At 42.5% G+C, this 24,768-nt stretch overlaps 1 protein-coding gene across 2 annotated transcripts in view; it reads right to left on the bottom strand.

Moving 5' to 3' along the window:
* Nucleotides 1-15,304: 15,304 nt before the first annotated feature.
* LOC146856309 (uncharacterized) overlaps nucleotides 15,305-24,768 on the bottom strand; it is a 423,335-nt gene continuing 413,871 nt past the window's right edge. For both annotated transcript variants that reach the window (XR_014981460.1, XM_085654421.1), the window contains one exon: nucleotides 15,305-19,602. Coding sequence is in view for 1 of the 2 variants with exons in the window: in XM_085654421.1 (XP_085510547.1) it covers nucleotides 19,600-19,602 (3 nt within the window). In the remaining variant the exon portion in view is untranslated. The remainder of the gene's footprint in view (nucleotides 19,603-24,768) is intronic.

Here is a 24,768-nt window from a genome sequence, read left to right as displayed (position 1 = left end):
GCTGGTGGCTGCACTCAAGGTGTAGCAGGAGTAAGTTCCTGACTCAAGACAAACCAGGACAAGCTAGTCATCTCTCTCTGAACATCTTGGTCTATACGGGGGCAGATCTGCCGGAAGAACTGACCTTAGCAGCTGGCCCACACATTATGTGGTGATGTTACTTCTTGCTGCTGGGGGGCTGGAAAGAGAAGGATGATGCTGAGTCTTGGACAGGTTGGTGATGCCTTCAGAGATGCTGTCCATTCTCTCTCACTGGAAGGTAGGGGTGGGGCACAAGTAGGGTCAAACAGGTAAGCCAAACCCTTTGAGCTCACGTGACCTTTTGTTTCCTGCTCCCTGGAGGGCACTGGTAGGTAAAGAGTAGGTTTAGAGAGGTACTGAACAGGTAGCATATGCTTCTGGGTGGGGGGAGGGTGCGAGGAGTAAGGAGAGAGCCTGGGCAGGTAGCCCCAAGCCTCTGAGAACATGCTTCTTCCTCCTGTCTGGTTGGCGCTGGTGTGTCTCAAGTAGGCTTAAAGAGGTAAGCCGCACTCTGAGAGATGATGTCACTTCCTGCTCCATGGAGAACACTGAAGATTCACAAACAAGCTTAGAGAAGTACTTACCTTCACGACATTATGGCACATTCATCTGCTTGGGGGGTGCTTAGGAAGGATAAGCCAAACCCTATCGGGTCCTGTCATTTTTTGCTCGCTGGAGGGCGCTGGTCGATCATAAGTAAGCTTAGACAGGTAGGGTACACACCAGAGATGATGCCCTTTTCTGCTCACCAGAGTGTACTGGCGGTCACGAATAGGGTTAGACAGGTAGGACACTTGGATAATATTATGTCACTTCCTGGCAGACGGTGCGGCGCAGGCCTCAGGATGGAAAATACCTGGCCAGTCTCCCTAATTTTGGGAAAGAAAATGAGCAATGATTAATAAAACAGTATTTCTCATGTAGGTACTGCCTGGGAGGACGAGTGAGAAGGGGAGATGGGGAGAAAGGGGGAGCTGGATTAAAAAAAATGACATGAAATGAAATTGCGTTGGGAAACTTGTGCTGAGGCAGCAGCGGGCCAAGGGTAGCTGTCTGCAGCTCTCTGATAAATCACCCAGCATGTTCTGGGAAGAAATGGGCTCACAGATAATTAGCAAGTGAATTCTCTGCTGTCAGCAAAAAAGAAAAAAAAGAAGAAATCAAAGTGACACTGCCACCAATAGGCCAATATTTTTAACAGAGCTTTCCCCGCCATTACCGCACGAGAGCATCCTACAGAGAACACCCTCGCGCCTGAGTTATATTCCGCTCGCCCATTCGCAGCCCACTTAATTAATACCGCCACTAGAAATGTGTGCTCCAGAAATGAATATTAAAACGTGTTTTACGATTCCAACTATCGTATAGTTGTCTTTTTGCCCAGCACCACTTGGATTTTTCTGTCAAAGACCTTGAGACGTTACTTTAATAGGTTCAAGTGCATAACAACTTTGTTGCACTTATCCTGCGCGTTGTCTAGCCCTGCACACTGCAGGCCTTATCGTTGCGTCATGGCCTTTGTCTGGTGCTACAATTTTGTGTAAACTTGATGCCACTGCAAATCTAAGCACTCGATCTAGGGTCTGGCAGACAGTGCTTAATTTGTAAAAAAAAAAAAATAAAGTGCCAAGGCTCTCGTCAGGAGGCCACTGTAGCTTGCACCACAGATTGCCCCTGCCATTGTGCCAATGACTAGCCATCACATTCCTATAAGTGTGACTATTCAGACTATTCCAGCACCCCAAAGCTATAAGAATAGCTTGGGCGGCAGGTAATAGTCATTTTAATGTATAGGGAATTAATAATGGACTAATGTTGTGGTCATCTCTAAATTAGCCAGACAGCACCACCTTGTGGCAGACAGTCACGAGCCCCAGTGTTGACAATTAAGTGCCGGTGCTGGGCACCAGAAACCCCTGGCTCAAATTAAGCACTTTTGGCTTAGAGGGAAGTCCGTTGCAACAGCGACAAAGTACCCTCGCCACCAAAATGAAGGTCCGCCCGCCTCATTTAGAGTCGGGTAGATGTTCTGTATGTCGACTGCAAAGTCTACTTCATCTCTGCCTTCGACATACACCTCCGACAACCCGACAGATCAACAGCCTTCTGATGTTTTGTCTGTATTCCCGCCCTAATTAAAGAGGGTGGACGAATTGCAGATTTTCGCTGTCTGTCACTGCAGTTAAATCCTGCCCATTATGGGCACTGAAACTGCAAAATGACACCTATCATTGTTTTTTAAATTTTTTACAAAACATTTCTCATTGGGATTTTGTTTTTGAAAATAAAAAAAAGTTGAAAGTTTGCCGTACGAAGCCGTCCATCAACCTCTCAATGCATTTACAGGAACCGTCTAGACAGATGTCCCGGGATGGCGGACATCTCTAAATTTTGAAGGCAAAGTACCTTCGCCATGGCGGGAGTACAGTACTCCGCCATGGCATTGGTAGATATTCTGTCTGAAAAATTCTGAATCAGTCTCTAACTGATTGTACGATGCTCTGAAACCCACATTAAGAATAGTTCATGCTTTATAAGATAACAAATAAATGGAAAAAATAAGTAAATACTCAAGTATGTGCTTGTACATAAGAATGCTTGACATTGCCACTAAAAAATTACGACTTTCCAATTTCCCACGACTTCCAATGTCACCTCCCAATGTACCGTGTTCTTTCTCTATAATAGCCATATTTTATCATCAGGGTCACTGAAAATATGTGATTTAGTGAACATGGGCAATTGGGTATAGTTTGGGATTTGATGCTTTTACCACATAATCCATCTCTTTACAAATATTTACATTTGAAAACGTGTTTCTTGCTCAAATGGAATAAAAGTTACAAAATTCTTTCTAGAAATACGGTGTAGCTCCGAATGCTCTACATAGGTTTTAGCGGTGAGAATGTCCCTACAGAAGGAGTAGTGTTACCATGTAGGCCCCGAAACACTGGGCGAACTGCTCGTGTGGTTAGCTGGAAACAAAACATTACACAGGTGTAGATTTGGATACGCAATATTTGCCATATATTAGTGACACATACGAATGTGCATATTTTATTACTAGTTGGGTATCCACATACTTTTTTTTATAAATCGTGCAAAAAGTTTGTGTAGGGTATTTGCCTTGTGGGGTATTTGCAAACACCACCGGGCACTCTCTGCCTCTTTATCTCAGTCTTGCAGGTCCCTTTTCATCCCTGCTTTCTCTCTTTGTCACTGTTTTCCAGTTTTTATCTTCTTCCTTTTCCCCCTTTTGTGTTTTTCTCTCTTTTGCTATGGATCATGACAGATGAGCAGAACCATCTTCCCTCTCTGAGGCCAGGGATTCCGCAATTCGGCCAGAAACACCGTGCATCTGGAGGCAGTGAATTTCACATTGTGCAGCATAAATGTCTACTATACTCGTTATCTATGTCGTGAGCATTTACTGTTGTAAAGCGCTCTGGCTCACATGCTCTGTATAGACCTATCTTTGATGTGAACATTTACTGTTGTAAAGCGCTCTGATACCTTCAGGTCTAGCTAGCGCTATATAAAACTCTCGTATGAATAATCACAGTTTGTTGAGGAAAAATAAATGCTGGGCCCCAAAAATGAGTGCCAGTTGGCCGGACTGGGAACCAAAACCAGCACTGGCAAAATGCGTGGCTGCTCCCCGGGGGCGATGTTGTCGAGCTGTTTGCAAGGGCCGGTTTCGGCTGATTTTGTTACAGGGGGCCGATATTGCCGGCTCTCGGTAACAAAAACGGCTCCCCAGGGGCCCAAAACCAGCACCCACCCTGGCGGCCTACCAGGGAAACGCCCAGTGTCCGCTAGGGCCAGTCCGGCCCTGCCTGCAACCCTTGGCTCAAATTAAGCACTGGCCTACACTTGACCTACTGAGATGTAAATTATGTGCTCAGAGAAATGTTGCAAGTACACCTCCAACCATTTTTTTAAACCCACAAGAATGGTAAGGGCTGGACATAAGTGTCCTTCATCTCTTTCTTACAGACTCTGAAGATAGGATGACCGCTCCCAGAAGACACATTGTCCATCCAGGGTGTTGCAAATGTTACAGACAGGATGACCTCTAGAAATTGGTGCCTGACAAAACCAAGAGGAACATGTCTAAGGGAACACAGATGTTTTGTCTCTATTGCAGCGGAGGTCTTGCAAGACTGAAGGTTTGGATCTGGGAAAGACCAGTAATGGCGTAGAGCAGAAACCGGCAGGACTGGAGCAGAATTGGAGATTGCTAGACTGGACTAGAGTTGAATCTCCCAAGACTTCAACAGCAAGAGCAAGCAGGAGGAGTTGTAATGCAGTGTTACTCTGATCATTATACAGGAACCACTTGACAGGAAGGGGGCAGGCCTCAAAGCAGGAACCTCCTGACACATATAAGCAGAACATTCCGAAATGGTGTTCAAGTCTGGTGGCCACCTTGGACTGGAGTCTGTGTTTTGGGGCTGATCATCTTCAAATATTGATTTACCGAGAAGGGAGTTGAACTGAAGCTTCCCACTTACGGATGTGCCTGGTTCTTGGCCGGATTTATATCAAAGAAGTTAATTGCTTGTTGTGTTTTCACAAGTTTGCATAGCATATCCTTTGCTGTTCCTCTTACACCCCCATAGGAACACATCTAAATTAAAGTTTGTGTGTCATGTGTGTACATTGTATGCAATACACATAGCTAGAATCAAATTATGCTTGCACACGTTTGCAGATGTAAGTTGGTCTAATATCCCCCAAAAAATCCTACATATTTAAATACAATTGAAGAAGAGTTGAGAAAGTGATTCAATTTCAGTAAACGTAGGTACTAAGTCCAAGTAAATAACAGAATTGAAGAGTTATTGCCAAATGTATGACCATCTTGAGTCCTGTCAACGAGAATCCTTAGAATGTAAAGGATGCCAAGATCCAAAATCCATAAGGGATAATAAAAAAATTGGAATGTAAACTACAAATACAAAAAATATAACACACATAAACAAATACACACATCATAGACAGATATGTATCTGTACATGAATATATATATATATATGTATATATATATTCACTGAAAAAACCATAGGTTTCACACATGTTATAGTTAGCGGAAATTTTACTGATAAAAAACCAATGTAATTCCCCCGTTATAGTTAGTGCAGGCAACTATAACTCACGCGACCGCAATCCTCTGCTGATGCTAATACTGTATTTAGACACTTATTTGCCCATGTCTTCTTCCATACATTTTTAGCTATACATATATTACAAATATTTTTTTTTCATAAAGACACATATGTCATCAGCAGAAGATTGCGGTCGCGTGAGTTATAGTTGCCTGCACTAACTATAACGGGGGAATTTCATTGGTTTTTTATCAGTAAAATTTCCGCTAACTATAACATGTGTGAAACCTATGGTTTTTTCAGTGAATTTGCAAGGTTTTTTAAATGCTAATTCCTAACTATAACGTGTGTGAAACCTATGGTTTTTTCAGTGAATTTGTACGGTTTTTTAAATGCTAAGTTACTTTACGCCATTCGTGGCGTGCGCGCCCACTTAACGCAGTTCGTTCCGTGCGCGCACGGTGCGCTTCGCGCACCGTGCGCGCACAGTGAGCACGCGGTGCGCTTCGCGCACCGCGCGCCCACTTTACGCAGTTAGTGCCGTGCACGCACGGTGGGCACGCGGTGCGCTACGCGCACCGCGTGCCCACGTTACGCTAGATGGGCCATGTACGCACGATGCGCTTCGCGCACCGTGCGCACATGGAGGACATATGATGCACTTCGTTTTGAAAGGTAATATTGTAATTTTTCGTATATTTTATAAGACATGCACAAATGGTGCCCTTCGGGCACCATTTGCACATGGGGTGGAGAGAGTGTGGATAATTTTTTTTTTTATTATTTTTTTTTAAATATTTTAGTTTATCTCATGTGTGATAAGCCATGCACAATTGGTGCCCTTCGGGCACCAATTGCACACGGGGTGGAGAGAGTGAGGATAATTTTTTTTTAAAACATTTTTTTACCGTACGCGTACGGTAAGCGTAATCGGCGAAATTACCGAAAAAATAAAAATTCCGTTTTTGGCCATGGGGGATCTTTGGGGACTCCCTCAACATGGCTATGTGTGTGGGAGCTGTCTAAACAGCCCCTTTACATGTTTTTGGGCTTTATATTTTAAAAATCACTCTCAGTGCGAGAGAGAAAATGGCGGCCGCCGCTTCCTGGTTTCGGCCGATTCGAATGTTTACTTAGATCTAAGAGCCAATCAGAATCGCGCTCGCGCACGCCACTGTACGCGTACGGTAAGCGTACCGTAAGCGCACCGTAAGCTGGCTCAGATATATATATTGATTTAAAGGCTATTTTCTCAGAATCTACTGAACAGATTTACACCAAACCTACAAAAGGCACTTCCTTGACCTGAGGACTACCTCTCTGCCAAATTTCTAGTAATTCTGTTCAGCCGTTCGGCCTGTAGCCCTGTCTAAAGGTCCTATGGAAAAATGCATGGGAAAAACGCGTTTTGGGACCCCCCTTTTATCTCAGCCCCCGCTTGACGAATCCCCCCCGAGACTTTCAGGGTAGGAGCGGAGCGTAGCGCCCCACCTATTTTGAAAAATTTGCGAGGATTCGTCGACCGGCGCCAAAGTTATTCAAAATAGAATGTTGCGGATTTCCTATGGAAACGTGGTCCTAACTATAACTACCTACTGGCGACCGCCAGTAGGTAATATATATGTATATATATATATATATATATATATATATATATATATATATATATATATATATAGATATATATATATATATATCTAATTGGACATACTTTTCAGAGGTAACTAAAGTGCCAATAAAGCCAGCCAATGATAAGCCCACTGTAAGTTTTTGGCATGCCAACAATAGATCTTTCACAAGCAATAGAGGTAGATGTGTGTGTGTGTGTGTGTGTGTGCCACTGTTTGACAATTTTCTATAAACTTTCAAAAAAGTACATTAACCTTGGGTTCTTGATTGCAAGTAAGTTTTATGCAGATACATCAAGCCGGGGGTCAGGAAAAATAGGGAACCCCAAAGAGCAGTTTCCCATTTTAATTCCCATGACTGTTTGCTCCTTGATATAGAAAAAATGGCTACATGGAATTATACCAAATTAGGCATGTAGGTGGGACTTTACTCAAGGATGGTGCTTGTCTTGGTCTAGTGTAAATCTGTTCAGTAGTTTCAGCGAAATTTGTGTTTAAAAAGGTCCTTAGGTTGAGCATGAAAAGGTTACATTTTAGAGATAGCTTGACCGTTTATTCATGAACATCCTCAGATTTCTGAATTCTTGGAGAATTCAGCACTCCTTTTTAAAAAATAAAGGCACCCCATTGGACTTGGAATCTTTTTCTCTCAGCCTGCATTGCGGATTGTGACTCCAGCTCTTAATTCTCGAGTCTGCCATGTTCTGAGTGAAGGGACATCACAGAAACATTTCTGCGGTGGCCACAATTACTCAATACAGGGCGCGGTGCACTGAGCACTATGTTTGCAAACATTTGAAAAATGATGAGGGGTGAAACCCTGCAAGCAGTCCTAGGATGCTTGTTTCCGGTCCAGGGAGGACCTGGCTTGGCAGTTCAGGCTGGACTGTTCCCATGAGTCACAGGGTAAAGACTGATTTGCATCCGGCCAGGTCAAAACTGGGGTGGCATGGTGAGCAAAAGAAAGATGGTTTTAACCCAGATCTCTTGACGGGGGGTGACTGTTTTGATTTGTTCTGCATTCCGTCCATCAATTGTGTGTCTTTTAAATTTGAAAAAAAGGCAGGAGGGGACAGGGTGAGTTTACCCTCACTCTCAAGTAGTGTTTTAATGCAGGGCCCCTAATGAATGCAGATGGATAGTTCTAGCTCTCATAGTTTTAATCCAATTAAAGGCATTGGAAAGCAGTCAGTCATTGACTGTAATCAGTACATTTAAAACTGCTATTAACTGCTGAGTGCAGGAGTTGCAACAACGGCACCAGCACTGGCATATAGCATACTTTATCTATTCTAGAGTAGGCAATGGTCACAACGGAGGTAGTCCACCTGGCAATGAATCCTGAGCTCTCCAGGTGCCTCTCACCAGGAGAGGTATTTCTCACAGAGCCATATAAATGCTATGCGAAAACATAAATCGCAAATCACAACAACAGGTTCTCTGAGTGGTTGAGAGGGATGATCAATCCGTGGGAATTTGTTTATTTAGCCTCTCACTGATGAATCAGTCCTAGTTGGATAGTAGATCAGATGAGATCCTAGGTTCACTTAATTCTTGAATCAATTGAAATTCCAGGTTTAGCATTTGGTTGAGCCAAATCCTAAGCTTTTGAGGCAGGGCAAACATGCTGTTCAGTCCTAGGTCTCTCTCCCTAAATCTTGTCTCCAGGAGCATAGTGGGACATGAGCTCCCTTACACAATCAATCGTTTATTTGATGTCATCTTGTTCTAGAGCCACACTGATCTGGGTCTAGTCTCACGTGATGTAATTACCTGTACTGTCATGGACACCATCAGGCTTAAAGTGATGTGATCCCATTTTCAGTGATGTTGAGGATTTAATCTCAGCCACAGGTAATTACTCGGGCTGCATCCCAGTCCATTGTTTTTTGGCCTGCTATGCCACATCAGATAGGAACCAGGCATTTGCTAATCATCCTCAACTCTGTTCCAATAAGAACAGTCAAGCCCGAAAGGCAAGGTCAAGTCGTTTCTGACCAAGACCAAGAGCAGCCCAAGACCGGATTCAGCTCATTTGGGCCCTTTTACCAGGGTGCTGATTAGTTCCAGTGGCACACCAACCATAGTACCCACATCTGGGCATAACCGTCACACTTAGGGCGATGCAGTTAGGAATACAAAAAGTGATGGATTGAATGCTTACATTAAACTCAGCTGCTGATAATTACTCAGTCCAACATTTTTTGCCTACCTTGTCACCTGAGCATGTAACCATTCATAACTCTTTAGCCAACATTACTTTGCATTCTGGGACTCTTAGTATGTTTTTTTGTTACCATTATGAGCATAGTATTAAAAACTCTACCTTGCAAAGCATTTTGGATAAAAATCAAAGACTGGTTAAAGTTGTCAATTATTGCATGGTGCAAGGGCAGTGGTGCACATCTATACTGTTACAAAGTTTCTGGGTAGTTTCTGCCCAATCTGTACTGTTTTTTTAAGGCAGGCCTGCTGCGGCTGTCTACACTGTACCTATTTTGTATGACTGAGGCTTGCATTTCTGTTGCTCATTTTTCATGTTTGTGCAAATGCAGTATATATGTCTCCAGATGTACATGTTGTGTGGGAGGCCTACAGTGTTCCTTCCTATGACTTTTGTGAGGGTGACCTGCCTCCAGAGCTGTCTTCTGTGCCATACCTCTTTTGTTTAAAGGTTTCCTGCGCAGTTGTTTCCATGTTGTAACTCTTTTATGAGGGATGTTTATACTTCTACATCTATGCACAGTAAAAAAAAAAAAAAAATCTGGGTGTGGAAAGCAAGCAGTGATTCTATGCATGCTGACCCTGTTTCAGGTCAAGGGAGCTTGCCCCACATGCTGTGTGAATCTTGTGCAAGGACAGTGGCGTAGCAAGAGGGGGCGGACCGCCCCAGGCGACACAAGTTTTGGGGGTAGCAATCCATCGCGGGGTGGTAGATGTGCGTGAATCACCAGGCCCCCCCTTCTCTTACATGCCACCGTGGGTTTCTAAAACCGGGGCTGCCACGGGCGGCCACAGATCTAGCTACACCACTGTGCAAGGACAAATTCAGGACTGCTGCTGGACATATGCTTATGAGTGATTTCTCTTATTTAGGAGTTGTGTAAATTGCCAGATAGCCTTGTTGCTAAGATGGACACCTCACTCCATGTCATCACTAACAGGTGTTGTAGTCTTAGTTGCTTTCAATGAGTTGATGAGACTAACACACCTGATACCATTGTTTTTTGGGTTTAAAGCTGAGGTCTGGAAAAGTGTCCATGATGATAGAGTGAGGTGGTCGCCCTACTTGTAGTTGCTACAAAACTCTGAAGGAAGCTCAGCAGCTTGAAGCATTTTAGGGAGGAACAGGACAAGCTCAACCAGATGTGTGGTGAGGTGCCCTTATTCAGTATTCCACTAGTGATGTCTTGTCTGAGTTCAGCAGAGAGCCTGTCTAAAGTGTTAAGTCTCCATGCATTTTCTGAACAGGAGTTGGGTGAATTTGATCTCAGACTGGGGGACCAGGGTATTCCAGAGTTTGTGGCCATCGATATCCAGGATTCTGCTTTGATGTTTCTCTCATTTTAATAATTTTATTGGATTAGATCCAGGACCATTCATTGAAAGCTCATGGTTGTGACATAATGTGTGGCTAGTATCCGAAGATAGTTGGATTCTTTGTTGTAGTCGGCGTTGTAGGTGATGCACAGAATTTTAAATATAATCCTGAGGAGAGGCTTTGGCCTAACAGCTAGGGCAGTCGACCTCGAATCTGGGGAACTGAGTTCGAGTCTTGGCAATGACGATGAACATCCTGTGATTCTGGGCATATCACATAATCTCCCTGTGCCTAACCAAAATTAATGTGTGTCCTTATGTAACGTAACTGGTGCTATCTAAAGCGCTCTGATACCCAATTCGGGTCAAGTTTGTGCTATATAAAACTCTGCAAAAAAAACAAAAATCCTAATTAACACTCCAAACTAATAAAGGACTTTCAAGGCTGGTTTCAGAAGCTATTTTCCAGATACTGAATCATAATTTGGGTCCAATGGTTTGCAGTCTTTGCAACCTATCAATAAGCTATTTAGGGAGTTCAATGTGGAGATTGCTCTCCCACTTGTGCTATATATGTTTTGTATCTGACTGAAATTCACAATGCTGCTTCCTGTTCAGTACCTCTTGCAGGCATGAGTGAAGCTTGCATAATAGCAGTTGTTGCTCTTTCTGGTCTCTATAGGAGAAATTCGCTATGGTAATGCCTTTGCTATTGCATCCTTTTGCAAATATTGAAGTGATGTCAATGTCTTCTCCACAACTTTGAAGTAAGAAGTACTCGTGTAAAGTGCCCTACATAATCTATGGAAGAGACTGAACTAATATAATTTAGGCCAATGGTTTTAAGGTCATTTGAACTGTGTAGGAACACTGGGTCTGATTCACAGTGAGAAAGTTTACTACTTTTTGATATTCACAAACTTCACTTTTGTAGTAAGCCAAGCAGAGAACGAAACAAAAATTGCTACACTATTAAATTAAGTTTGGACTAAAACTTTAAGTAATGAAAAGATATTACATTGAATAAAAAATATTTTTCTGCAGTTTAAATTAAAAAATATTTTCTCTCCTAAGAAAAAAAACTTAATGAGAATTTCGAAATTATTAAAGATGATGTATAGAATTAATTTGAATAATTTAATGATTTTAACATAAAGTTTATTGCTACATTATTTTTTATTCACAATAGGTTATCAAAATATTTTATAATTAATTTTGTCCTGCAAGGTGAGGTGGGAGATTGTCCCCACCAGGCCTAGGGGCTTAGGATACCTCTACTCTGCCCCTCTGTATGTTATTTTTGTTTTCCAGGACACGGGGTCTAGTCCCTGAGTCCTAAAATGGCTGTCAAAATTTTTGCTGAGGTTGGAGGCAGTCAATCAGATTAATATTTGTTTTATCTGACAGTCCCGTTGTACTCCCACATCAATATATATCTATTACTTTTAAACCTTCATTTCTCAAAAACGACTGAACAGGTTTGCACCAAATTACAAAAAGTTCTAGCTTTTTGCCAAATTTGGTGCAATTCTGTTCAGCTGTATTGCAGGTCATGTTGTCTAAAGTTCCCATGGGAAATTGCATAGGGAAAACGTGTTTATCACCTCGAAAGTTTCCAGGATGGAGCTGAGGTGGAAGAACCTTTTTTGGAAAGTTTTGTGAACATTCATCAAACAGTGCCAAAGTTATTAGGAAAACAAGAAATCCAATACCTATGGAAACTCGATCCTAACTATAACTACATTATAGCGACCGCCACTGTGTAATATAAACAGTCTCTTCGAAATGAATGTTTTCAAGCTGTATGTAAAACAGACACATCACTTTCAAACAAAATGTTTTTTGCTAAACGCGTATTTAGAAAAAATAAAGGTTTTAAATAATTCACCTAAATTGCTCAAATCACACCCAGGTGGCTCGCCAACAGCCCTTAACATACAAAACTATGTATATATTGATGTGCTCATTCCTTGATAAAGACAATAGGCACACTTTTTATATCTTGGTGTTATGACTCTTTGATACATTCAATAAGTCTGCCTGAGTGCGGTCAGGACCTGTGAGACCAATCACATGCTATGCATGTAAGCAAGGCAGTCCATTAGGTGGGGGGTCTTCTTAGAAGGGGTTGGACGCAGGGACTGGCCGAAGTCTGTGAACAATGTGGGGTTGCTTACCTGTGAGGGGTTGGAGACAATGTCTAGCCATTGGCCAGGGTCTGCTGCCAACCACATGACGCACACAGCCAAAGGCCTTGCGTAGCGTGAGGTTGCCTGCCTGCACAGTGTTGGGCGCAGGGCTTGTCCGTACAGCAACCCCCAGCCGCGCACGGGGTAGCTGTACGTATAGTGAGCAAATATTACGTCATGCCAAAAAAACATAGAAATTCACTGAAAAAACAAGGGTTAAAGTGATGTTGGAGTTAGTAACTGGAATTATACCTTACTTTACATTACAAAAACGTAGAAATTCACTGGAAAAAACAAACTATACTCCATGCCTTCATCATGCACTGCTTATGACCTCACATAATACATCACTACAGGCCTGATTGTGAGTCTGGCAGTCCACAGACCTCCAGGCTTATGGAAAAGGGGTTAGATCATCCAGACGGGGTTTTCTTGGCAAACTATATATTCACACCCTAGACATCTAGGTTAGGGTTGGCATCGTAAGCATACACTCAACTGTTACAATCTCTTCTATGTATGCATAACTAATCTGTCTCAACAAGATGGAGGAACTCTTTGTTTTATTTTCTGTTTTGACACTTATTGGAACATTTATCTGCTTCTGGCTATTAATCATCGCAGCCCACATTTTTTATACAAGATTCACTCCAGTTCAATAAATATTGAAAAGGCCCCTGCATGTATTCTTAGTTATATGTCTCTGAGCAAATGAAAGCACGAGTGACTGAGTGAAAGTGTGAAGTCTTTCACCACCGTACCTGAGGGAACAGAGTTCTCATGTTCAGTGGTTGCCCGAACTGTTCACTCCCTGTTTGGGTCTAGGGGGGTTAACAGTTGCACTGCGAGTTAGCTGGTCCAAGGGACAGCATATCCAGTGGGGGTGCAGGGAATAATTCTGGCACCATCCTAAGTTTATTTCGTCCGCAAACGCGCAGTTCCTACTGTTTGGTGGAAACTACATGACAATTTGACTGCCACAACTGCCAGGGAACCGTGTTTCCTGGCAGTGCTGCTGCAGCACCGCCATGCATATTACGAGTTTCCTGACCGCTAGTTGTCGCATGGAGGTTCTTACTCCATGCAACTGTTGGCGGTCAGGAAACAAAGGGGGCCCTAAAGGGCCCCTTTTGCCCCATGCATATTGGCGCATGCAGGGGGGCACATTTTGTGCCCCACTGTCTCCATGCACATCCAGTTCCAGCACAGCATGGACTTTAAAGTCCATGTCATGGTGGAACATGCTGTGGTGGTCCCACGGCACTCCCTTTGTAAGGTTCCTATAAGAGCCTTTGAAAGGCACCGCCACGGGACCCCCACGCAGTTGCATGCCAGACGATGATTTAGCTCGTAATTTGGCAGACAGCAGGCCATTTTGTTGGTCCTGGAGCGGGACAGTGGCAGGCTGCTCCAGGACTGCCAGACTCATAATCCGGTTCCTACATGTTCTACGACATCACTGATAACATCACTGCAACATTTGAAATGAAATAACAGCATTGCTGACAAACAGTGCACAAAGGGGGTGAGAGTTATAGTTACTTTAGGGCATGAGTTATAATTACCTGAGATAATAACTTGTAATTTTCAGTGGCTTTGTTCATTTAAGACAGGATGTTTTAAGTTTTTAACCTAACTATAATGTCCCTTTAACCGTATATATATATATATTCACTGAAAGAAACTTAAGGTTAAAGTAACGTTACAGTTAGGTGAAATGTTCAGTAGCAATGTAAAGTTTCAATTAAATTCTGACAACCACATAAATTCACCAGTTATAGTTAGTTATCTCATGTAACTATAACTCTGGCCTAATGTAACTTTAACTTGCGCCCTCAATTTGCATAATTTTTTCTCAATAATTTCATTGTAAATGCTGCAGTGATATTATCAATGATGTCCTAAAAGATGTAATGAGTGATATATGTGAGTTAATTAGCAGTGTAGTGCGAGGGAATGAGTCACAGTTACCTTATGGGCACAAGTTATCATTATTTGAGCTAACTCATATGAGGCCCACCCCGGCGTCGGGAAGGGAGGGTTTAAAGTAAAAGTGCAAGAGCATGCACTTTTTTTAAAAATTCTGTGGATATGCGGATCCTCCATGAATTCATGGCAAAACTGAAAAAATAAGTTTTGGGACCCAGGCTAATTCTCTCTTGGACCCCACCACCAGGCCTAGGTGGTCAGGGGTATCCCTATCCTTACGTCTTCTTTTTTTAACATTTTGTAAGGTCTCAGGACTAAGTACCGAGTCCTCAGATGGTTGCCACCACTTTCTGGTTAAGGTGGTGGCAGCCAATCATATCTCACTTTTAGTGTTGTGGGATCACTGCTCCACCGCTGCGTATACCATTTATCTGAGCCTTCATTTGTTCAAAACTACTGAACGGATTTACACCAAAACAAAAAAGCACTCTTTCTGGACTAATATCCAGCTTTTTGCCAAATTTGGTATAAATCTATTCAGCGGTTTGGGCTGTAAAAATGCCTAAAGTTCTTCTGGAAAAATGGATGGGGATAAATTTTTGGGGGAATTCCCCTTTTTCTGGACCCCCCCAACCTTGACGGATCACCCTGACACTTCCCATGTACAAACTACTTAAAAAGTATATATACATATATATGTATATATATGTATACATACATACATGCACACACACACACACACACACACATGCATACATACATACAAACCCAAATTCCAAAACTTCTGAAAGAAACAGTCACGGACTCCAGACATCATAGTGTAAATGATTTATTCTTACTGCCGCCCACAAATGTCCATGACGCGTTTCGGCCACAACAAAATGTCCGTGATCACATAGTATTTCACCCTCCTTTAAATCTTTACCACGTGATTAAGCAATATAGGTTCATAGTGGCAACCGACAACAGACTATCATTTCCATGTATTGCTGCCTGATATAAAAGACAGACTGCCACAGCTTATAGACATATATACAGTTCTATTAATTAATCACAAAAATGCTGTTCAAAATTCAGTCACTGAATGGAGCGATTTCATACATCCATAAATAGTAATAAATATTAATGGATTATCATAAAGCTTCATTGTCATATTATCTATACATGTGTTTAAACAAGATCAGACTCTATCTATAAACATTGTAACCAAATGTGTCTGCACAAAATTGTCTAGCAATTGGCAATACATAGTACATCAATTGTGTCCTAAGTCATCGCCTCTCAGAGATGAGTTTGCTAAAAATACTAAACGGATAAAGTTCTTGGGGCCCCATTATGATGGTGGGTGGATCGCCACCACCCGGCCGGCGGTGGCGATCTGCCCGCCATCACAACCACATTTACCCCCCGCCATATTACCATGGCGGGGGGTACCGCGGCGGACGGAAAGGCCGTCCGCCGCTTGTCCACCGGTCAGCAATTGTCATGATTGCTGGCCGGGAGGAACTTGGGCATAAAATCGTGGCGGCGCCTGGAAGGCACCGCCATCCATATTATGATGCCTGGCGGTAAAGGCCTTCCCATTGCGGTGATGCCGCCATGGAAAGGCTGGCGGGATTTGCTTTGGGGGCCCGTTGCGGGCCCCTGGGGGTGTGAGGGGCTGCACTTGGGGGGTACCTATGGTACCTCCCTACATTGCCATGCTCAAGGTGGCAGGCACCGTGCGGTGCCTGCCATGTTGTGCATGGCAATGCTCAGCATGTCTCTTTGGCATTGCGGTGGGTGCTGCTTATAGCAGCACTTGCCGCAATGTTAAAGATGCGGGATGCGACCGCCAGGGCGGCGGTCACACCCTAATTGGAGGTGCGGGACCGCGGCACCCCTGGCGACCGGTCCCAGCACCGCTAGGGTGGCGGGCGGACTGAAGTCCGCCAGCCATCATAATAGGGCCCCTGGTGCCTAAAAAAGTGCTTAGTGTAGTAAAGGGCTAATAAAAGAACATTTTCACAGCTGATATATTCAATATAGTTATAGTCTAAACACTGTATATGTGTATGTTTAAAAAAAAAACCCTCTTCTATGCACTGCCCCAAAAGTATTTCAGATATTGTAAAAGTGGGTCCATATTATATCCATATATAAGAAAATATAATATTGAGGAAAATTGCATTAAATATTCTATTATGAAATCCATAGTATTTACAACCTGATAATGATTGGTTATAAAAAATTGTGGAGATCTTCACTAGTTTTCAGCCAAGTGGGTATTTTAGAATCCGGATCTAAAATGAATCTGGACTCCAGGTGTCATAGCATTTTTTCTCTTTTGCCATCTCTCTTCAGTGCTGGTACAGCACCAATAACAAAGTATGTTAAATTATTTAAATTGTTATTGTGCACCAATTTAAAATGATGTGCTACTGGGTATGCTGGATCAGAGTTTACTATAGCCCTTAAATGCTGTAAAATTCTTGCATGTACTTGCAGCGTAGTGCTACCCACATACCGTAGGCCCCAGGTACACTCTAGAACATACACTGCAAAATATGTTCTATAGTTGTAATGTCCCTTTATATCAACTGGTTTCAGGCTAAATGCTGATATGTAGTTCGGGGTATTAACTCCAAAATGACATGCCCTACAGGAGCTGAATTTAAAAAAGCCATTTTTAGGGGACAGCCAATTGGTTCTACTAAGTATTTCAGGGCTACTCGTTATCAGTGCACTTCTCATCGAGGAGGCGTGCCAAAATGTCATAGCAGGTCTCACTGGGAGGCATTAGCCCAAAGTAACATCTGTTAGGACTATGGGCCACTGTGTGTTGACAATGATCTAATCCTTCTTTCCTGTCGGCTAAACGTGGCAATAATTCTAATGTCATTAGTTTCATTACGACCCAAGGGCACATTGTCTGATTTACCATCCATATCACTAGGAATTTGGAAAAGAATAGATTCTCTAGTTCACTCATTTGCTTTGTTCATTGCCGGTTTGATGGTTCTAACATCATATCCTTGTTTATGGAATCTAATAGCAGCTTCTTGTTGGCTAATGTGCAAATCAGTTTTTGAACTGCAGATTTTACGTAGTCTTAAAAATTCCCAATAGGCAATGCTATTTATTAGATGTTTAGGATGAAAACTGGACGTATGCAATATAGAATTGCCTGCTGTTCCGGTGCAGTCTAGACTTTAAATGATTGTTTTTGAGATAAATTTGCACATCTAAAAAAAATCGATGGTATATGCATCAACAAACGCGGTAAATTCCAAATTCAATGTGTTTGCATTGATATGTTCTACAAACAGCTTTGCACTCTCCTTGGTTCCCTTCCAGAATAGCAAACACATCATCGATGTATCACCACTAGCTCACCACTTGGTTCTCCTATTCATTGCGGTGATCACCATTGAGAACCCGCTCCTCCCCCCAGCCCACGTCTTAACACACGTAGCTGGGGAGAAGCAGGCTCCCATGGCAACACCCCAAAACTGTTGGAACACTTCTTTACTAAATAGGAAAAACTTAGTGTTAAGACACATTGATCAACATCCTATTATTATTATACAGATGGATTGATCTCTTGTTAAAATAGTGTTCAACTTCTTTTAAACTGTCCCTCTGTTCTATACTGGTGTAAAGAGAGGTTATATCCATTGTCATTAATACATATTCATATGACCATGCTATACCATATAGCTTCTTAAGAAAATTTCCGGTGTCCTTTATATAAGATGGTAAATCAACTACAAATTTCTGAAGGAAGTAGTCCACATATTGGGAGATTCTCTCGAACAGGCCCTTTTTCGCAGAGAAAATCGGTCGACCAGGTACTAGTGAAATGCCTTTATTAACCTTTGGTATGAAGTAAATGACTGGAAGTACTAGAAATTCTTTATACAAAAATTTAAATCAAACCTTCACATTTCCACTTGGTAAGATGTTCTTTTAGTCCTGTTTTAATTGCCTTCACTTGTTGCCAAGGTGTTCTTTTGTAGCATGTGGTGTCATCAAGATGTTTAAATGCCTCCTTTAGATATTCTATTTTGGGCCATAAAGCAACAATACCACCTTTATCAGATTAGTTAATAATTACTTGATTTTTTAAAAATTATTATTTATCAATCACATTTATTAATCAAATTGTGGTATTATTGCTCCTGGTGTTTGAATTTCCTTGTAGTTAGCCTAGTTTTAACATTCAATTTCTTAATTTCTTCCACTTCCCGACCCTGAAAGATGTCTACCACATCGTTTGGCATCATTGGCATGAAGGTTGAAACAGGCTTGAATGGACTCTTGATGGTACCAGAAGGGTTTATGCCAGCTTATCTAATAACATTTTGAGTTGAGGATACTGTATCATTATGGACTTCCTCATTTTGTAGTTCTTATAATGTTCATAAAGCATGTGCATCTGATACTTGTAAGCTGTCCAAACCACTATTGGTGGAAACTGGGGCCCGAGATTGTTGGCTGGTATTGTTTTTGAGTTTGAAATAATTAACAAGCTTGAGTTTCCTAATGAATTTAAATACATCAATCCTTGTTTGGTTGTAGTTAACATTGATTTCGGGACAGAATGTAAGGCCCAAGGATAGTAGTTGGACCTCTGCTTGACTGAGCTCTACATCAGACAAATTGATGACCGTATTATCAGATTCATCTATTTTCGACTCCACATATTGCCTTGTGATTTCTTGTTTTTGGCATTTTTTGGAGTTTCCTCCTCTTCCGTCTTCTTTGATTCCTTTTTTGTCTTGTGTAGGTTTTTGATTACACAGGTGCAATGATTGTCGTCGATCTCGATGTAAAAAATCAAGCTCCTCTGCAAGTGTTAGATTTCCTAGCTCTTTACCCCTGTTGCCTGTAGTCATCCTACCATCTTCCGAATCTGTTGCACTTAGCCTTAGGCTCATATCTGCCATAGATGTAATGTCGGTTGTTTGATTGCTGATTCCATCATTTTGGCCCGCTATGTTAGGTGAGACGCTGTCTTTTGATGGAGTCAAATTTTCTTGAAAAGTTAAAATCTGCCCCGTTTCATAGTCCGTTTTGTCTCTAGCAAATTTGTATGCTTTTCTTGTTTTAATATCGTCTTCATGTTTTTTTAGTTGTTCTTTTATTTCTCTTCTTACCAGTTGTAATCAGTTCCTTTTGGTCCAAATTGTCTAATATATATATTCACTGAAAAGACAAAGGTTACAAGGGCGTTATGACAATGTGCATAGCACCATATAGTATCATGTTTCAATTCACGTCACATTAAAGGCAACTTATGCTCACTTATTTCCAAACACTAGACGAGTAGATAAGGCATATAAAGTGCTTATTCAATAACTAAGCATTCAAACCTTTGTAAAAAGAATGTGCAAGATGCAATATGCAAAATACAAGTAATATATAAAACAAACTTATAAATACAGCCTTAAGAGATTTAAAATATTACAGTGTCGCAGATCAGAGAATAGCAACTAAAAACATAATAAATATTAAAAAAGGATTACAAAAATTGGTAAATCTTATTACAAATCATTTTATTTCGAGGAGACAGAACAAATGTATAGGCCTCCAAGGCAGAATGCATGTTAAATTTAATAAACATAGGTCTTAAAAAATAATGATGAACATTCTGCAACACAGGGCCCACAAACAAAACGTGGTTAAGATTCTCAATATATAGCTGGCACAGATCGCATCTTCTGTCCTTTTTGGGGTTTTGTCCCAAATACCCATAATCACATACAGAGGGAGCAAATTCAATCTCAGCAATAGGATCGACCTTCTTATCCAATGGGGCAAATTCCATACTAAATAAGGCTGAGGTATATCCCCCAGATTGCTTTCACACACCACCTGATTCCTAGGATTTGACTGGTTTAGGGCAATATCTCTGGCCAAGCTCATTTTGACCAGTGAGCCCTTTATAAGAATCTTCAGAGCGGACTTGGACATAAAAAGAATTGTTATTCAAGTTATGCCCAAACATTTAATTAGCCCACTCAAAAGACCTAAAGAACGCATCCTGTTCTTTCAACAGGGAGAAAATGTCAACCATCAAAGCTGCCCTTAGTGTGCCCTCTTCCCCAATAGGAGAAAGTTTCCCCACCTTAATACAGCTGCCAAAAAGAAGGCATATGAAGAAACTAAACCAAACCCTAGGCGTAAGACATGGCGGCTGCCAGAGTATTCAAATGAAACATTTGGTGAAAAATTCGGCCTTCAGTCCCTTCAAAAGAGTGCCAGTAGCTCATATCCAGCACCGCACATGCATTGCACAAGGAGGAAGGGATTTTACTCCTAGTGTGTGAGTAGGTGTGTGGGTTAGTGTGTGAGTGTATGTGTTTTATTTTAATTGGGATCTGGATCCGGGAATCCACCCAAATCCGCCGGAATCATTGAGGATCCAAGTAGATTTGGAGATCCTTCTGAGCTAAAAAATAAAAAAACATTTTTGGACAATTTCTTGCCCATGAGAGCTCTCACAGACCCTTCCATCAGCCCAATGGGGTCCGGGAACCTCTACCCTGACCCCCTTCTATAACTTTTATATTTTATTTTCCCCCCGGGGCCTGTGTGGCAGCCACAACTTTCTTTTCAGGTTGCGGCTAGCAAATCACAGCATTGCTGATGGCACGTGGATCTGCGAATCCACCCAGATCTGTGGAGGATCCAAGGCTGATCCATTTCTCTAAACGAACATAAATATTTGTACTTTAATAATTCCAAAACTACTGAACAGATGTACACCAAATTACTAAAAGCAATCTTTCTGGTCCAAGATCTAGTTTTCTGCCAAATTTGGTGCGATTCCGTTCAGCGGCTCGGGCTGTAGTCAGGTCAAACATCCCTATGGGAAATTGTATGGGGAAAATGTTTTGTGGGCCCTCCTCTTTTTCTTGGCCCCCGCTTGACAGATTACCCCAACATTTCCAGGCAGCAGCTGAGGTGAGTGGTAAACTAATTCTGAAAATTTCGAGAAGATTCTTTAAACAGCACCAAAGTTATTAGCAAAACAAAAAACTATTTTCCTTGGAAACTAGGTCCTAACTGCCAGTAGGAAATATATATGTGACCAAGGCCTCAAGGGGCTGAAACGCGTAATGGCGGCAAGAGCACGAAAATAAAGAAATTTGCACGCAGAAAGTGGTGTCCATTCCTTTCAGATTCCGGTGGTAGGGAATCGCGAAGTTAAGGTGTGGTGGATATATATATATATATATATATATATATATATATATATTTCCTCTCAGTTGGTTCCGTTTTACCGGGCATATGCAGCGCTCCCCGTGGGTGCAGTTCCCTGCGGCAGAACCAAGCCACTTCACATCCAAAAACAATCCCTCCAGCCGGAGAGATAAATGGGACGCACTCTCGTAATCCTTTTGCACTTTTTATTTTTTCAATCCTTCAATAACGGGATGTTTGGCAAAGCTGATCTACGCGTTTCGGTATACCACGATACCTTGCTCACGATCAAACATTCACTTAGAAACCGCCCATACAAATATTCAAATTGATGTTACATCATTTCCTGTCGGTTTTCTAAGCGCCCCTTTGCATTCTGGAGGATATAGTTTTATAGTAGTCACACCGCTCGCAGGAAAGACTGAGATAAGCGTGTGCGTGGAAATAGAACCAGTGTTATCTAATCTTCGCATGAAAGCGAATTGCCAGCTCAGTGTCGGGGGAGTGTAACTGCAGAGAAAGAAATCACACTATAGTTCTAAAGAGGGAAAGCGCAATAAAGTATCTGACTTTAAAGTAGCACACAGTCCCTCGGTCATAATCGTGCACGTGTAAAGAAACAACTGATCCAAAACGGTGATAAATTGGGATAGTGAAAGGCAAATGAATATGGAGAAACGAAAAGCGAAACGGAATGAATTGTTAAGCTCAATGTTTGAAAAAGGCAATGTGGAGAGAGAAACAGGACTAGTCAATACAACAGCAAAAACGGATACTAAATCAAAATTACGCACATGGGAAAAATTAAGTCGCAAAGAGATTAACAAATCTTGGAAACTAATTGCATTCAAAAGATACTTGGAAGTACGACGGGTCACAAGGGGCCTGAGAATTATGTTAATGCCGAGCCACCAGGATACATCAAACGAGTTACTTCAGGAGTGGGGCGACTTTATTTTGAAATCATCACTGGGCCTGATGGAAATTTTGGTGAACACATTGAAATTGGCCTAGATAAAATAAAGGAACAATTACAGGAAACAGAAAAAGAACTATCCCTGTTAAAAATGACGACTGAAATGACAAAATTCAAGGATGAGCTGGAAACTCAAATTGAGAAACATATCCACCACACCTTAACTTCGCGATTCCCTACCACCGGAATCTAAAAGGAATGGACACCACTTTCTGCGTGCAAATTTCTTTATTTTCGTGCTCTTGCCAGGTCCCAGGGCATAAGGTAAATATAGGAAGGGGGAGCATGGGGCCCCTCTCCTAGGGCTTATTAAAGACCTCGGGAGCGCCACTTCCCTGGGGCTATTATTATTATGAATGTGAGCAGGCCCACTGGACCTGCCCACTTCCCCGGCCTAATATAAACAATATCGGGGGGCCTCGCGGACCCTCCCTGCCCCAGGGACCGCAACCTCTCCCGGGCCAAATTAAATAGTATTGGGGGCCTCGCAGCCCCCCTTTCCCCCGGGACCGCCACTTCCCCGGGGCACATGTATATTTGAAAAAAAAGCAGGTGAGGCCTTACAGCCTCCCCCACAGTCCCGGGGACAGCCACCGCCCTATATCTAAAATAAATAGTGATGCATGGGAGCTCCAGCCCCCCGCCCACACAACCCCGGGGCCGTCACTTCGCCAGGGCACAAATACACTAATGAAGGGGGCCCATTGCGGGCCCTGGGGACCACCAACTCCCCAGGGAAAAGTTGAGGAAGGGAGGGGGGCTTTGGGGCACCCCTCCAGGAGCCCCAGATGGCTCTGTGGACCGCCACCCCCCAGGGTCGGCTCCAGCAATGTCCCAGGGGGCCCACCCCTGGGCCATAGCAAACAGTGTGCACCGCTTTCAGCAAGCAAGAGCATTTTGCTCTCGCTTGCTCAAAGTGGAGCACACTTTGCTTTTACACACAGGGAGCTGCATGTCAGCACCTCCCTGTGTGTAAAAGCAATGCCGCCGATCCACGGCGAGATTGAATGATAATGAGGTGTTAAGACATCGATATCAATATGTAAGTAACAATGTAATATTTATTATGAAACACGTATTGCCATAATGAATTGTTTAGCAATATGCTTCAATATAATTGTAAATACGATACATAAGTCAAAATGTTGTTGTCTGCACACTTCAAAATGGCGCCCAATTCGTAGGGGCGGAATAGTCCTTCCTCTGCTCCCATTACCCGGAAATGCTGTGTTTTTATATAAAAAAACGATGCCGCGCTACACGAATTGTAAACACACTGACGAAGGGAGAACCCGAAACGCGTCTGTGAAGCGCCACAAAATAAACTGGCTATCGAATGAAACCCGCGAGTGCTGGCTCTTTCTTCCCGAACGGGAGAGAGAACCTTGGAGCTTGATATAACACACGGGGCACCACCGTGTAAGGAGCACGCGCCATTGAGTGATCCGTTAAAAGGTGCAGCGGAGCGAATATTGAACATAACGGATGCACTGCCCTGAACACGATTTTACTAGACAAAGACGACTCGGGAAAATGGATGATTGGTGTCGAAAGGATATTATATCTTAAGACAATCCGGTAAGCCCGGGACCGGAGCTCTTATTAAAAAACATTACAATGTTCAGTGAAGCAGCGCGTAGAGTGGCGGCAGTGGATATGTTTAGGAAGAAAAAGACGGACACAATGGGCTCTAATGTCACTGAGAATTCGAATATACCAACCACTATTCAAACACAGTTCATCAAGTTGGAGAGATTATATGAACGCGAGATGCGTAAATGGTGGGAGGCGACCTCACCCAGAATTATATCGAGGTGGAGAGGGTCCCACGAGGGTTACGCATCTACACAGTGCCTGAATATGAAAATCCAGACCCACTCCTGTTGGAGGAGTGGGCAGCACATATAGCTCTATCTTGCAAGGGCAGCTTAGAGATCCTAGTGAAATTTGCTTGGAGCGATAGAGCACAAACACTAGTGGAAATACAAACATTGGAGGAGGAGATTGCAAAGGATTTGGACAAAAACAAACAAGAGGAATTAAAGGAAAGAATGAAAAAACGATTACAACAATATGAAATGAAAATACGTCAGCGAAAACAAGAAAAGTTTGAGCGGGACGAAAGAGACTATGAAATGGGCAGAGTACTAACATTTGCAAAAAAATGTGATGGGCCAAGGAAGGAGATG

This window comes from Triturus cristatus, chromosome 4_1 (assembly GCF_964204655.1).
Source record: "Triturus cristatus chromosome 4_1, aTriCri1.1, whole genome shotgun sequence".
Taxonomy (NCBI): Eukaryota; Metazoa; Chordata; class Amphibia; order Caudata; family Salamandridae; genus Triturus; species Triturus cristatus.
Note: the sequence above shows the minus strand (reverse complement) of the source record. Positions and strands in the feature narration are given on the sequence as shown.